Raw genomic sequence first — 14,883 nt, 5'->3', positions numbered from 1 at the left:
TGCTGCAATGAACATTGGGGTGCACGTGTCTTTTTGAATTATGGTTTTCTCTGGGTATATGCCCAATAGTGGGATTGCGGGGTCATATGGTAATTCTATTTTTACTTGTTTAAGGAACCTCCATACTGTTGTCCATAGTGGCTGTATCAATTTACATTCTCACCAACAGTGCAAGAGGGTTCCCTTTTCTCCACACCCTCTCCAGCATTTGTTGTTTGTAGATTTTCTGATGATGCCCATTCTAACTGGTGTGAGGTGATACCTCATTGTAGTTTTGATTTGCATTTCTCTAATAATTAGTGATGTTGAACAGCTTTTCATGTGCTTCTTGGCCATCTGTATGTCTTCTTTGGAGAAATGCCTATTTAGGTCTTCTGCCCATTTTTTGATTGGGTTGTTTGGGTTGTTTGTTTTTTTAATATTGAGCTGCATGAGCTGTTTATATATTTTGGAGATTAATTCTTTGTCCGTTGATTCGTTTGCAAATATTTTCTCCCATTTTGAGGGTTGTCTTTTTGTCTTGTTTATGGTTCCCTTTGCTGTGCAAAAGCTTTTAAGTTTCATTAGGTCCCATTTGTTTACTTTTGTTTTTATTTCCATTTCTCTAGGAGGTGGGTCAAAAAGGATTTTGCTGTGATTTATGTCATAGAGTGTTCTTCCTATGTTTTCCTCTAAGAGTTTTATAATGTCCAGTCTTACATATAGGTCTCTAATCCATTTTGAGTTTATTTTTGTGTATGGTGTTAGGGAGTGTTCTAATTTCATTCTTTTACATGTAGCTGTCCAGTTTTCCCAGCACCACTTATTGAAGAGACTGTCTTTTCTCCATTGTATATCTTTGCCTCCTTTGTCATAGATTAGTTAACCATAGGTGTGTGGGTTTATCTCTGGACTTTCTATCCTGTTCCATTGATCTATATTTCTGTTTTTGTGCCAGTACCATACTGTCTTGATTACTGTAGCTTTGTAGTAGAGTCTGAAGTCAGGGAGTCTGATTCCTCCAGCTCTGTTTTTTTTCCCTCAAGACTGCTTTGGCTATTCGGGGTCTTTTGTGTCTCCATACAAATTTTAAGATTTTTTTTGTTCTAGTTCTGTAAAAAATGCCATTGGTAATTTGATAGGGAGTGCATTGAATCTGTACTTTGGGTAGTATAGTCATTTTCACAATATTGATTCTTCCAATCCAAGAACATGGTATATCTCTCCATCTGTTTGTAACATCTTCAGTTTCTTCCATCAGTGTCTTATAGTTTTCTGCATACAGGTCTTTCATCTCCCTAGGTAGGTTTATTCTTAGGCATTTTATTCTTTTTGTCACAGTGGTAAATGGGAGTGTTTCCTTAATTTCTCCTTCAGATTTTTCATCATTAGTGTATAGGAATGCAAGAGATTTCTGTGCATCAATTTTGTATCCTGAAACTTTACCAAATTCATTGATTAGCTCTAGTAGTTTTCTGGTGGCATCTTTAGGATTCTCTATGTATAGTATCATGTCATCTGCAGTGACAGTTTTACTTCTTCTTTTCCAATTTGTATTGCTTTTATTTCTTTTTCTTCTCTGATTGCCGTGGCTAGGACTTCCAAAACTGTGTTGAATAATAGTGGCAAGAGTGGACATCCTTGTCTTGTTCCTGATCTTAGAGGAAATGCTTTCAGTTTTTCACCATTGAGAATGATGTTTGTTGTGGGTTTGTCATATATGGCCTTTATTATGTTGGGGTAGTAATCCCTCTATGCCAACTTTCTGGAGAGTTTTTATCATAAATGCGTGTTGAATTTTGTCGAAAACTTTTTCTGCATCTGTTGAGGTGATCGTATGGTTTTTCTCTTTCAATTTGTTAATATGGTGTATCACATTGATTGATTTCCTTATATTGAAGAATCGTTGTATTCCTGGGATAAATCCCACTAGATCATGGTGTATGATCCTTTTAATGTGTTGTTGGATTCTGTTTGCTAGTATTTTGTTGAGGATTGTTGCATTTATATTCATCAGTGATATTGGTCTGTAATTTTCTTTTTTTGTAGTATCTTTGTCTGGTTTTGGTATCAGGGTGATGGTGGCCTCATAGAATGTGTTTGGGAGTGTTCCTTCCCCTGCAATTTTTTGCAAGAGTTTGAGAAGGATGAGTGTTAGCTCTTCTCTAAATGTTTGATAGAATTCACCTGTGAAGCCATCTGGTCCTGGACTTTTGTTTATTGGAAGATTTTTAATCACAGTTTCAATTTCATTACTTGTGATTGGTCTGTTCATATTTTCTATTTCTTCCTGGTTCAGTCTTGGAAGGTTATACGTTTCTAAGAATTTGTCCATTTCTTCCATGTTGTCCATTTTATAGAGTTGCTTGTAGTAGTCTCTTAGGATGCTTTGTATTTCTGCGATGTCTGTTGTAACTTCTCCTTTTTCATTTCTAATTTTATTGATTTGAGTCCTCTCCCTCTTTTTCTTGATGGGTCTGGCTAATGGTTTATCAATTTTGTTTATCTTCTCAAAGAACAGCTGTTAGTTTTATTGATCTTTGCTATTGTTTTCTTTGTTTCTATTTCATTTATTTCTGCTCTGCTCATTACGATTTCTTTCCTCCTACTACCTTTGGGTTTTGTTTGTTCTTCTTTCTCTAATTCCTTTAGGTGTAAGGTTAGATTGTTATTTGAGATTTTTCTTGTTTCTTGAGGTAGGCTTGTATTGCAACAAACTTCCCACATGGCACCGCTTTTGCTGCATCCCATAGGTTTTCAATTGTCATGTTTTTGTTGTAATTTGTCTCAGTATTATTTGATTTCCACTTTGATTTCTTCAGTGATCTCTTGGTTATTTAGTAACATACTGTTTAGCCTCCATGTGTTTGTATTTTTTTACAGATTTTTTTTCCTGTAATTGATATCTAGTCTGATAGCATTGTGATCGGAAAAGATACTTGATACAATTTCAGTTTTCTTAAATTTACCAAGCCTTGATTTGTGACCCAAAATATGATCTATCTTGGTAAACGTTCCAGGAGCAGTTGAGAAGAAAGTGTAATCTGCTGTTTTTGGATGGAATGTCCTATAAATATAAATTAAATCTATCTGGTCTATTGGGTCGTTTAAAGCTTGTGTTTCCTTATTAATTTTCTGTTTGGATGATCTGTCCATTGGTGTAAGTGAGATGTTAAAGCCCCCCGCTATTATTGTGTTACTGTCAATTTCCTCTTTTACAGCTGTTAGCAGTTACCTTATGTATTGAGGTGCTCCTATGTTGGGTGCATATATATTTATAATTGTTATATCTTCTTGGATTGATCCCTTGATCATTATGTAGTGTCCTTCCTTGTCTCTTGTAACATTCTTTATTTTAATGTCTATTTCATCTGATATGAGTATAGCTCCTCCAGCTTTCTTTTGATTTCCATTTGCATGGAATATCTTTTTCCATCCCCTCACTTTCAGTCTTTGTGTGTGCCTAGGTCTGAAGTGGGTCTCTTGTAGACCGCATATATATGGGTCTTGTTTTTGTTTCCATTCAGCAAACCTGTGTCTTTTGGTTGGAGCGTTAATCCATTCACGGTTAAGGTAATTATCAATATGTATGTTCCTATTACCCTTTTCTTAATTGTTATGGATTTGTTTTTGTCGGTCCCTTTCTTCTCTTGTGTTTCCCACTTAGAGAAGTTGCTTTAGCATTTGTTGTAGAACTGGTTTGGTGGTGCTGAATTCTCTTAGCTTTTGCTTGTCTGCAAAGCTTTTGATTTCTCCCTTGAATCTGAATGAGATCCTTGCCAGGTAGAGTAATCTTGGTTGTAGGTTCTTCCCTTTCATCACTTTAAATATGTCATGCCACTCCCTTCTGGCTTGTAGAGTTTCTGCTGAGAAATCAGCTGTTAACCTTATGGGAGTTCCCTTGTATGTTATTTGTCATTTTTCCCTTGTTGCTTTCAATAATTTTTCTTTGTCTTTAATTTTTGTCAGTTTGATTATTATGCGTCTTGACGTGTTTCTCCTTGGGTTTATCCTGCTTGGGACTCTCTGCGCTTCCTGGACTTGGGTGGCTATTTCCTTTCCCATGTTAGGAAAGTTTTTGACTATAATCTCTTCAACTACTTTGTCAGGTCCTTTCTCTCTCTCTTCTCCTTCTGGGACCCCTATAATGCGAATGTTGTTACATTTATTGTTGTCCCAGAGGTCTCTTAAGCTGTCATCATTTCTTCTCATTCTTTTTTCTTTATTCTGTTCCACAGCAGTGAATTCCACCATTCTGTCTTCCAGGTCACTTATCCATTCTTCTGCCTCAGTTATTCTGCTATTGATTCTTTCTAGGGTAGTTTTCATTTCAGTTATTGTATTTTTCATCTCTGTTTCTTCTTTAATTCTTCTAGGGCTTTGTTAAACATTTCTTGCATCTTCTCGATCTTTGCCTCCATTCTTTTTCCAAGGTCCTGGATCATCTTCACTATTATTATTCTTAATTCTTTTCTGGAAGGTTGCCTATCTCCACTTCATTTAGTTGTTTTTCTGGGGTTTTATCTTGTTCCTTCATCTGGTACATAGCCCTCTGCCTTTTCATCTTGTCTGTCTTTCTGTGTATGTGGTTTTTGTTCCACAGGCTGCAGGATTGTAGTTCTTCTTGCTTCTGCTGTCTGCCCTCTCCAGTGTACCATTTTAAATTGATAAAATGTAAAGTGCATTTTTATTTAGTTCCCACTGAAATAATCCATGTTATTGTCTTTACTTTGTTACAGGTAAGGAATCTGAGCCTTAGATCAGGGAATGGCCACCCAGGTGTGAGCCTCAGAGCAAATCCAGAGTCTCACTCAGAGCCTGGGAGTTAATCCTGGTGTACACGCCCTCCCAAGTTTGTGTGAGACCACGTAACTAGTGGCAGGTGGAGCTGGCACTAGAGCCCAAGTCAGTTTTACCCCATATTCTGTGTGCACAACCTCTTCACTATACTGTCTCAGAAATTATTTTTCTGTTTGCATCTTTGTCTCATCCCTCTGAACCAAACATTTTGACACAGGTTATTTTTGTTCTCTCCTTCAGTTTCCCTGCATACCCAGAGCCCCTACAAACCCCCACTGATTTTGCCACTTTCTGCCACTGTGAGTAAATTCTCCTACTCAGTCCCATCCCTGCCCCATGGTGTAGACCCTGGAGGTTTCCCGCATAGACCTGCTCCAGCCTCTTGATAAGGACTTGGATGCTCTTTCTCTCTTAATTAAAGTTAATTGCTCCCCTTTGCACTTGAGATCCCATCTCTCATCTCGTCATGAAATAATTCCACCAATTATCCCCTTTTCTCCTGAATCTTCAGTCTCTGTTCAGGTACCTTCTCATCTGAATGTATGCTTCTCCTAAAAGAAATCTTCCCTTCATGGGCAGCTTTATTACCTCATAGCCACTTCTTAGTTTCACTTCCTCACTTTCCATTCATTCAGACCCCCTGAAATCTGATTTCTGTCTCTGTCCTAACAATCAGCTGCTTCCACTGAGGCCACCTGGGACCCTCATCTTTCACAAACCACTTAAAGCCTTGTTTTACGAGTATTTCTGTTGACTACTTCTTGAAAGCTTCTGTTTACTTGGCTCCCAGACATCCATTCATTCTACATACCCTGAGGAGTTCTCTTCCCATGCTATGCAATTTTGGTATATCGTTTTAAGTTTTACCTGAGATATCTCTAATCACGACACTCCTACTGAGCACCGGAAAAGAGAGCAAACTACTGCATGTCTTAACCTGAACCCAAATTAACTTTGGTTCAAACTTCAAAATGTAGTTCAGCTACATACGAACCCAAACTCCCAAAGGCACCTCAAACTCATTTTGCCCATAACCCAACTTTCTAGACTCCATTCAAAGAAACCTCTTTCCTATATTTCATACCTTAGCTAATGACACCATCATCCATATAGTTTCCCAAGTTAGAAGTCATCATGGATTTCATCTTCTCCTTTATACCACTCCTCCACCCCCAGCAAATCACCATGCCTCATCAGTCTCCTTAGTATCTTGTGACTCTCTTTCATGCTACCATCCTCACTCTTCACTTCTATTATTAATTCATTAGATATGTTTATTGAAGTATCTACTATGTGTCAAGCATTGTGCTAAGTACTGGGAATACATTGTGAACAAAATAGATATGATTTCTCCCCTAATGGAATTTATACTTTAGTTGGGGAGATGGTCATTAAACTAATAATCTCACAAATACAATTACATAAATATGATTTCATAAATATATTTATAAATAGTGATGAGTGCCATATAAAGTAAAAATAGAGGATGCTGTGAAAAATTATAGTGGAGAACTTCGATTTAAAATGAAAGGTCAGGGACATCTTCCCTGAGGATGTAGTGTTTAAGCTGACACATAAAGAAGGAGTCAGAGATAGTTTGGTGAAGGGTTAAAAAGGGTGGGTAGGTAGTTATACAGCAGAAACTAACACAACATTGTAAAGCAATTATACTCCAATAAAGATGTTAAAAAAAATAAAACGATTTAATTTAAAAAAAAAGGGGGTAGGTAAACAAAGGAGCTTGTGCAAAGGCCCTGTGGTTAGAAAAGCCTGGTTTATTCAAGGAAGTTCAGTGAGTGAAGGGGAATAACCCATGAGGTGTCTGGGGAGTAAGTAGGGACAAAATTATATAAAGCCTTGGAGGTTTTGTGTTTTATCATAAATGTGTGGGAATCCATTGAAGGATTTTAAGCGTGATCAGATTCTGTGACATCTGCAAGTTTGCTCTTGCTTCGGTTGAAGTAAGAGATGATGGTGAGTGTGGATTATGATGGTGTCTGTGGAGATGGAGAGAAGTGGATTTGCAATAGATTTTGGAGGTAGAATAGGCAGAATTTGGTGATAAGGAAGTGAGTCAGAGAGAGGGAGATTAAGAATGACTTTCAGTTTCCTGTTTTTAAAACTTGGAAAGGCAAGTGAAATTTTCCAAAATAGGGAACACACGAGAAGAGATGTGGCAGGGAAGGCCAAAGCTTGCATTTTGCTCTGTTGAATCTGTGGTGCTTGTGAGACACACACGACTCAATAAATATTTATTTAATGTTGATGTAATTTAATGATTAAATAAGATGTTTAATCTCAAATTACTTAAAGATGTTTCTAGATTAGTTTCTAAAAAAAAAAAAAAAAACAATGCTATGCTTTCGTTATTGTAAAAAAAATTACTCTCAGAATTTGGTTTTTCTATTTGCAGGACTGATATCCTTCCACATTTCCTTTGCCAGCTGTTTATAGTGCACCATAAGCACAGAGCGGTTTCTCTCTTCACTGCCCTTGGTCTTGTTCAGGACATAAAGAAAAAGCCCTTTGTAGTTGCTAATATGTTCAGCAAGCCTCACCTGACTCTGAGTTTTAGCCTCCCTGACACAATTCTTCCTCTTCTGGTCTGTTCCTTTATTCCCATTCAAGGGTATCTACCTGGCCTGCTTTATTTTGAACATATCCTTTATGTAACTGAGTTTATCAGAAGACAACATGTGCAGGCTTATCCTTTCTAGACACTCATTGGTATTACTTGAAATGATCGGATTGCTCTCTCCATAAAGAACAAAGCCTTGGGGGAAAATGGCCATTTGAAAACAGCTTTATAGTGTTTATAAGAAAAACACTTTTATTTAAAAGATGCAGAAAGGGCCATCTTTAAAGCATTGCAGAGAAAGCCTCAGCTCTCCACATAAAAAGAGATTCTGTAGGCCAAAGATGGCAACTAATTTGAAATTTTCTTTGCAAATTGAATATTTTGCTTGGCTGAAACATGGTGATGTAAGGTTAGGGTACCACCAGCAGTATCTTAATGGGAAGGCCGTTTCTTAGCCTAGGTCAGTTTCATTAAGAAAAATTGCCCTTTTACTGATTCGAAATAGCTTAAACAAATTAAAGGAACTGCAGGGTTTAACTCATTTAATAAATTTTAATAAGAAATACGTGATCAGTCAAAAACCGGGAAAAAAGTGAATAACAGTGAACTAGTTTTAATGGAAATTAGCTCATTACGCTGCTGGCTTACATTTACCAACGGCTGAATTTCTGATGGAAAATTTGCCAGGCTGTGGGGAAATGGGAGGATCTTTAAATTAAAGATTAACTTTATTAGTGGTATTTTTCTCCCTTAAATTAGCCCTAACTGGAGATTTTTGAAACCCTGGGGCTCTTCCCCTCTTTAGGAAACTTTAAAAAAAAGAGTTCCTCTATTGGAAGAGTTTCTCACTGTCCCTGAAATATTTTCAGGATGTAGTAGGAACATTAATCTCCTTTATTGCTTACAATCCTTTATAAGAAAGGATAACTTAAGAGGTGAAAGGGTCTGTGCGAGTGTCCACATGAGTTCCCTGTCCTCCAGCAGGATGCCACAGGGACTGTGAAAAAAAATTCTCTTTCTTACGTTCTCTTTTTATTTTCCCTCACATTCATGTGATATGTGCATACTTTTGTTCTCCCTTTCTTTTTCCTCCTCTCTTTTTTTTATTGCTTTATTTTTTATTTTTTAAATTGTGATAAAATATACATAACATAAAATTTGCCATATTAACCATATTTAAGTGAACAGTTCAGTAGTGTTAAGTATATTCACATTGTCGTGTCTTGTTTTTCAAGCAAAATAGAACAAAGCTTTTAATAACCCAGGTCATGGACGTCTTCACTGAAACAGGTTCCTACTCTTTTTCTGTTGCTTAAAGAAAAAGAGAAATAGAAAGTGTTTCCTCTGCATCTCTGCCATGTGTAGTAACTGTAGAATTTTCTATAAAATACATGAAACTAATGATAGTTTTCAAAGTCAGAGTCATATGTTGTAGCAAGTACTTCAGTTGAAGAAGAAAGCATTTCACATTCTGCAAATGGTAGTTCACTGTATCAAACAGAATACAGAGGCATATTGAAAGATTTAATCCTGTTTGGGGAAATTACTAGAAATCCCAAAAAGTTGCCCTGATGTTATTCCAAATTGAAGATACCATGCTGGGATTCTCTGTTAAGTTGTTCTTTATTGTATTTTGATCCCTTATTCGACGTGGGGTGGTTTTAAGAAAGTTTGTCATCTTGTGATGTGCCCTGTGAATAATGATTTAAACAAACAAACAAACAAACAAACAAGCAAAAAACTATTACCAAACAACTCACAAATGCAAATGCAACTCACAAATGACTCTCCCTTCAGAGCTGCGGTGAATATATTGATGTTCTTTCGTTTTGGGTATCATGTGTCAGGAGAAGTAGGTTCTGAAAAAAGCCACTTTTGTGGAACTTTCCCCTTGGGATAAGGCAGTGTTGCTAGCCAGTTATCACACAATTTGAAAACGGTCGTTTGTGACACTGACATTGTCCCCACAGAGTTTGCATCACGTGAGGTGAGACCTCAGTCAAACATTGTTACTAATGAACAGGTGACCAACACAATCCAATGATATGCATAGAATGTTCTCAGATTTCTCCCAAAGCAAGATTCCTAGCAAGAAAACATTGGAGGGGGTGCAAGAATAGGAAATACTAAATATTTTTTGGCTTTTACTTAATTGAATGGATATTACCTACAGTAGACATTACTATTGTGTTTTTATTTTTAACTGGTTACCCAGGTCATATATAAAGTGTTCCCTATATAGGGTGTTCAGATTTAGCAAAAATAAAAATACAGGCTTCCCAGTTAAATTGAATTGCAGATAAACAAATAATTGTTAATAGAAGTATGTCCTATGCAATGTATGTCGCATGCAGTCAGTATGCAGGACATACTACAAAATCATTCATTGCTTATCTGCAATTCAAATTTAACTGAGCATATTATATTTTATCTGGCAACCATATTCCTGTAATTTATTAAAAATTGTCTTTAGTTGACATATAGAATTTAATTTAAACTTCAATATGAAGTTGGTGTTGTCTTCTCTCCTCTTCCATTTTCAAGCACTAGAATTTCTTCTCTAAGCTATTTGCACTGTTTCTGTTTCTCTGCCCATCTCCTTGTGCTTTTACATGAGGAATTAAAAATATAGTTTAGTTTTATTTCTTGTTCTAAAGAAGACAGATTTTAGAGATCTAATTCAGTTTTGTGCTTCATATTAAATGCATCAAAATTTCCTTATTGACTGCATCTAACTTTTCCCATTTTTTTCTCTTCCCTTTTAAAAATGTCCCTACTCATGTTTCAGTTAGCTTAAAACTGTATCTTGAGGTCTTTCACTTTTGTTGTCTCAGAGTTAGGGTTAAATAAATGTTTGCATTTGTACACACACACACACACACAAGCACACTTCAATAAATGAGCAGTATGGAAAACAGAGGTCAAGTCATTATAAAGAAATTTTAATTCCATAAGAGAATTGTAATATTCCACTTTCTATAGAAGTAGGCAAAATAAAGCCCAGAAATAAACTAAAATATAAAGGAAGCCTTATTAGCATTTTAAAGAAAAAGCTCTTATTTATGAACGTGGCTTTGTAAAAAGGACTATCAGCTCTGAAGGGCTTAAGAAAAAGTTATCTATATCCCTATTCTTATACCCCTGTGAAGGTAGGTGGTGAGAAACCCAAAAGTAATAGTCTCAACACACCAAGCCTATCTTGCTTCTGTGATCTACGTCAAACCAGAAGGATTTCAGAAAAAGAAAAATTACAGAAATAAGGATTTAAATGTTTTTATTTTGTTTTAGGTGTTTTTTTATGTTAATTGGAATAGACTAGATTTCTTAGAGGGGTAAACCCTACAAAAGGTTACCATACATTTATAATATATAATAATTTGACCCACACTCTTATAGTGTTTATGTAGCTCTTCCAATGAAGTTGAGCAGAAAACTGGAGATTAATCATGTAGAAAACTTGACCTTATCGATTAATTGAGCCAAATTGGCTATACCCAAAATAGATGTTTTCTATTCATCTTCATTTAAATGTTTATAGCATGATTGATAATTTGCCAAAGAAACTCTGTCACGTAAGTTATTTATTTTTAAGGAAATCTATTCTGATACTATTTCTACTACCTAAAATTACTTACTCTGAAGCAAGCAGCTTCTTTTGGACAATGACTCAGAAAGGGCAACTATCGCTTCAGAGACCAAAGCCTCCTGGGCACAGCTCAGCATTAGACGTATTTCAGAAACTGCCATGATGGGCGCAGTGAAGAAATCCTGGGTCGTGCCAGTGGTCTGAGGTCAGACTGAATAAAACTGCCTCAAAAGAAGGGGAAGCCAAAGTGCCTGTGATGATAGGTGGTCAAATTAAACGGTCCTCTCTTCTTGTCTGATCTTGACTAATGTCCCTTTTATGCCGTTTTAGTTCTGACGCCATAACTACTGAGAGGTCTGATGATTATACATTTTCCATAGGAGGAATAATCATCTTTTAAGATAATGTCCCATGTGGAGATGAGAGCTCCATAAAAAGGAACCATTTTCAATACATCTGTAAGTCTAAGAAACTCCCAGCACCTAACAAATGTAAGGCAGCAAATATTCAAAATCCGTTCTGGCACTGCAAGAAGAAGAAAGTGGAGGAACACAGAGAAAGTAAAGGAAATAATTGAATGTTTTGACATTGTGAGAATGTGTAAATGACATCCTTTCTCAAAAGAACTGTGCCGGCAATTCCATAAAACAGCAAATAAATTTTATCCTTCAATGAAAATAATCGTTAATTGGCCAATAGATCACATTGCTTTTCACTTTTCTAATTAGTGGTCACATTGTTTTCTTTGGCATTTTACAGAATGAGTCAAAGAGATAAATGTATTTATTTATCTGTAGTTTTACTCTCAGCTGTTACCAAAAAGGATGTGATTAAATCCTTGTAATTAAATTATAATCAAACCACACATTGAACAGAATTTTTTTAATAGTTGGAAAGAGATACAAGAACATACATACAGAGTGTGTGAGAAAGTGAGCTAATTCTCCCCATCTCCTTAGTAAGATAGTTGTTATACTTAAGCATTAAATTTAGCTCTGTGTTTCAGGGAAAGCTGAGGAACATGATGGATTTACATACTTTCGCTCTTTTCATAAAATGCAGCATCAGCTCTTTACAACGTTGCGCTGAGGTGCGGTTAGTATTTACACCATAACTGAGTGGGATTGCTTTAACATCTAGATAATTGTGTCTAGATTCTTCAGTTATTTCCTATAAATGGGAATAGTTGAAAACCATAATCCATTTTGTACTACCAGTCCCAGTTTTTTAAAGGTTGTAAACATTATGTGGCATATTTTCAACATTCCATTTTTTATTAGGCATTTTATCAGACACCACCTAACATTAACGTGAGCAAAGTCGTTGAAAGAGCGACAAGATGGTATGAAAAGAAAGTAATTTTGTTTTGTATGCTAGATCATGCTTTGGCTTGCTAGGGTCAGTATATGATAAAATAATAACAATAAAGGGAAAAAAAGAAAAAGGAATTTATCTATCCTTTACTTTTTTTTTTTTTAAAAGGATATTATCTATTTATTTATTTATTTTTATTTTTGGCTGTGTTGGGTCTTCGTTTCTGTGCGAGGGCTTTCTCTAGTTGCGGCGAGCGGGGGCCACTCTTCATCGCGGTGCGCGGGCCTCTCACTATCGCGGCCTCTCTTGTTGCGGAGCACAGGCTCCAGACGCGCAGGCTCAGTAGTTGTGGCTCACGGGCCTAGTTGCTCCGCGGCACGTGGGATCTTCCCAGACCAAGGCTCGAACCCGTGTCCCCTAGCCTTAGCAGGCAGACTCTCAACCACTGCGCCACCAGGGAAGCCCTACTTTTAATTATCTTAAAGGTCGTTTGGATCACAACAGAGTCAGTCCAATTGTCACACCATTTGTGATAATTGAAAGAGCTCAATAAGCTGAAAAAAGCCTGGCTTTGATGATACATGAGTCATTCAATTAACAAACACTTTGAGCTGCTTCTTCATGAAAAACACTGGGCTAACGCTAGGGTAGAGGGATAATAAAATAGATATCTGGTCTAGAGAAGATCTCAGTTGGAGAAAAGGCCCATAAGCAATTATAACAGAATCTAATTCATAATGTATGTATATACATTATTTTTAAATTTAGGACTAATGAAGGCTTGTTGATTGATTTTTAACCACACAAGGCAGGTACATAAAGCAGAATTATTTCTTATACTAAGCAAAGGTATTAACCTTTAAATATCTAAATTTCTATCTGTATTCTTTCTCCCTCTCCCTCTCCCTCTCCCTCTCCCTCTCCCTCTCCCTCTCCCTCTCCCTCCATCTCCCTCTCCCTCCATCTCCCCCTCCCGCTAAGGCTGTGCCACACAAGTCCCTAAGGATGACTCAGTCTTAGCTCTTGTAAAGTGACTGATCGTTTGCCACACAGTTATTCACTGTCACTGGGCTTCAGAATCTTCAGGCCAAATAAGGAAGTATTCCTAGAATCATTAATATAATTCCAATAAAATTATTTGGGCCCCCTTGAAAAAAACTATGCAGCCAGGCAGAATTTGTTGTTGTTGTTTGCTATTAACTGATTTAAAATAACTTGCAGTTATCTAAATATCATGCCACCCATAAGTGGTAGTGGGGTATATTTTCAAAGTTGAAATATTGTTTTCTTTATTACAGGTTTCTTTTCTCCATGGAAAACTCCAAAGCCTGTAAGTTGAAATTATTCTACTTCTTTATTGCTAGTTATTATTACAATTCCATTAAGTAAGATTTGAATTGGGTGACCTCAAAATCTCTTCCTCCTCTGAGATTTGTGATGCCAAAAGAGCAAATCCTCTGTGTAAGAATAACTTGTCTTACTTTCCTATGAAGACAATTCTGTCTGTTTTTTAATATTTTTACAAAATGAGCATCAACACTATTCGGTATGGTGTACTGAAAATACTTTAGAAAACTTTGTTTTACCCCGTCAGAAATACTATCGTTTTTATCACATTGAATTTTTAAAAACAGTACAAATTATAAGCCCAGAGGTCTTGACCTGCAAATTAAGTCTGGTCCACAAGAAATTTACCTGTATATATATATTTGTGTATTTATATTTACTTTTTAATGTATACAGAGCTAAAAATGTGTGTGTGTCTGTGCATGTGAAAAAAAATTTTTTTTTTCCTACCAAACCTGACAATCACTCAGAGTGGTGCTTCTGAATCTTCAGAAACCGGTGAACTCTGCCATCACCTAATCTCTCTGGGCCTAGTTTCTTTATGAATTGTCCTGAAATTTTGATGCTAAAATACCAGGAGCCTGGTATTTTAATAATCTTTTTGTGAGGCAAGTTTAGCCAAGTTGCCTTCCCAGCTAGAGATGATCTTTACTTGCCGTTAGATTGAAACTAGTAATTATCCAAGTCCCAAGACCTGGGACTGGTTTTCTGGGATCCCATTCTATGGTGTGTTAGAATAGTCGACCCTAACTGGAATGGCTAAAACTCATGACTGGAAGAGAGCTTAGCAAAGTGATTCAAGTAACAACAAAAACAAAACAAAACAAAAATCTCAGGGGATCACATCTTCCACCTACTTTTCATTCCTCTCACAGTAAGCAGCTCAGACAACAGTGGCCCCTGGTTTGGCCAGTGAGTAGGGAATTCTTGGGTTAATTGCTTCCCTTCTTTCTTTTACTGAGGGAATATTTAACTGCTTGATTTTCTCATTTTAGAAATGGAGATATAATTTTGCATACTTTTCAAGTGCAGTAACTGGCTTAATTAAATAACATGGCTTTAAAATTATTTGAAGACCTGTGAAAATAAAATATTATTGAGCCCTGGAATATGCCTGAGCTCCAGGTTCCTCTCAAAGACAGATGAGGAAACCGGAGCTGGTGATGAGGGGCTGAGCTGTCAGAACATTCTCACCAAGCGTGTCCTCATTTAGCATTCGGCTCATCTGGTCCACAGAGAATATCAGATGGGAAAACTGATCTCACTGGGGCCTAGTTAA

The 14,883-nt window shown here is 36.7% G+C and overlaps 1 protein-coding gene across 3 annotated transcripts in view; it reads left to right on the top strand.

The window, feature by feature from the left end:
* The window catches only part of MAGI2 (membrane associated guanylate kinase, WW and PDZ domain containing 2), a 1,349,206-nt gene that overhangs the window by 1,161,197 nt on the left and 173,126 nt on the right, over positions 1–14,883 (top strand). For all 3 annotated transcript variants that reach the window (XM_068550445.1, XM_068550444.1, XM_068550443.1), the window contains one exon: positions 13,556–13,587. In XM_068550445.1, coding sequence (XP_068406546.1) covers positions 13,556–13,587 — 32 coding nt within the window. The remainder of the gene's footprint in view (positions 1–13,555; positions 13,588–14,883) is intronic.

Source organism: Eschrichtius robustus, chromosome 8 (assembly GCF_028021215.1).
Source record: "Eschrichtius robustus isolate mEscRob2 chromosome 8, mEscRob2.pri, whole genome shotgun sequence".
NCBI lineage: Eukaryota > Metazoa > Chordata > Mammalia > Artiodactyla > Eschrichtiidae > Eschrichtius > Eschrichtius robustus.
This window is presented reverse-complemented; position numbering and strand designations above follow the sequence as displayed.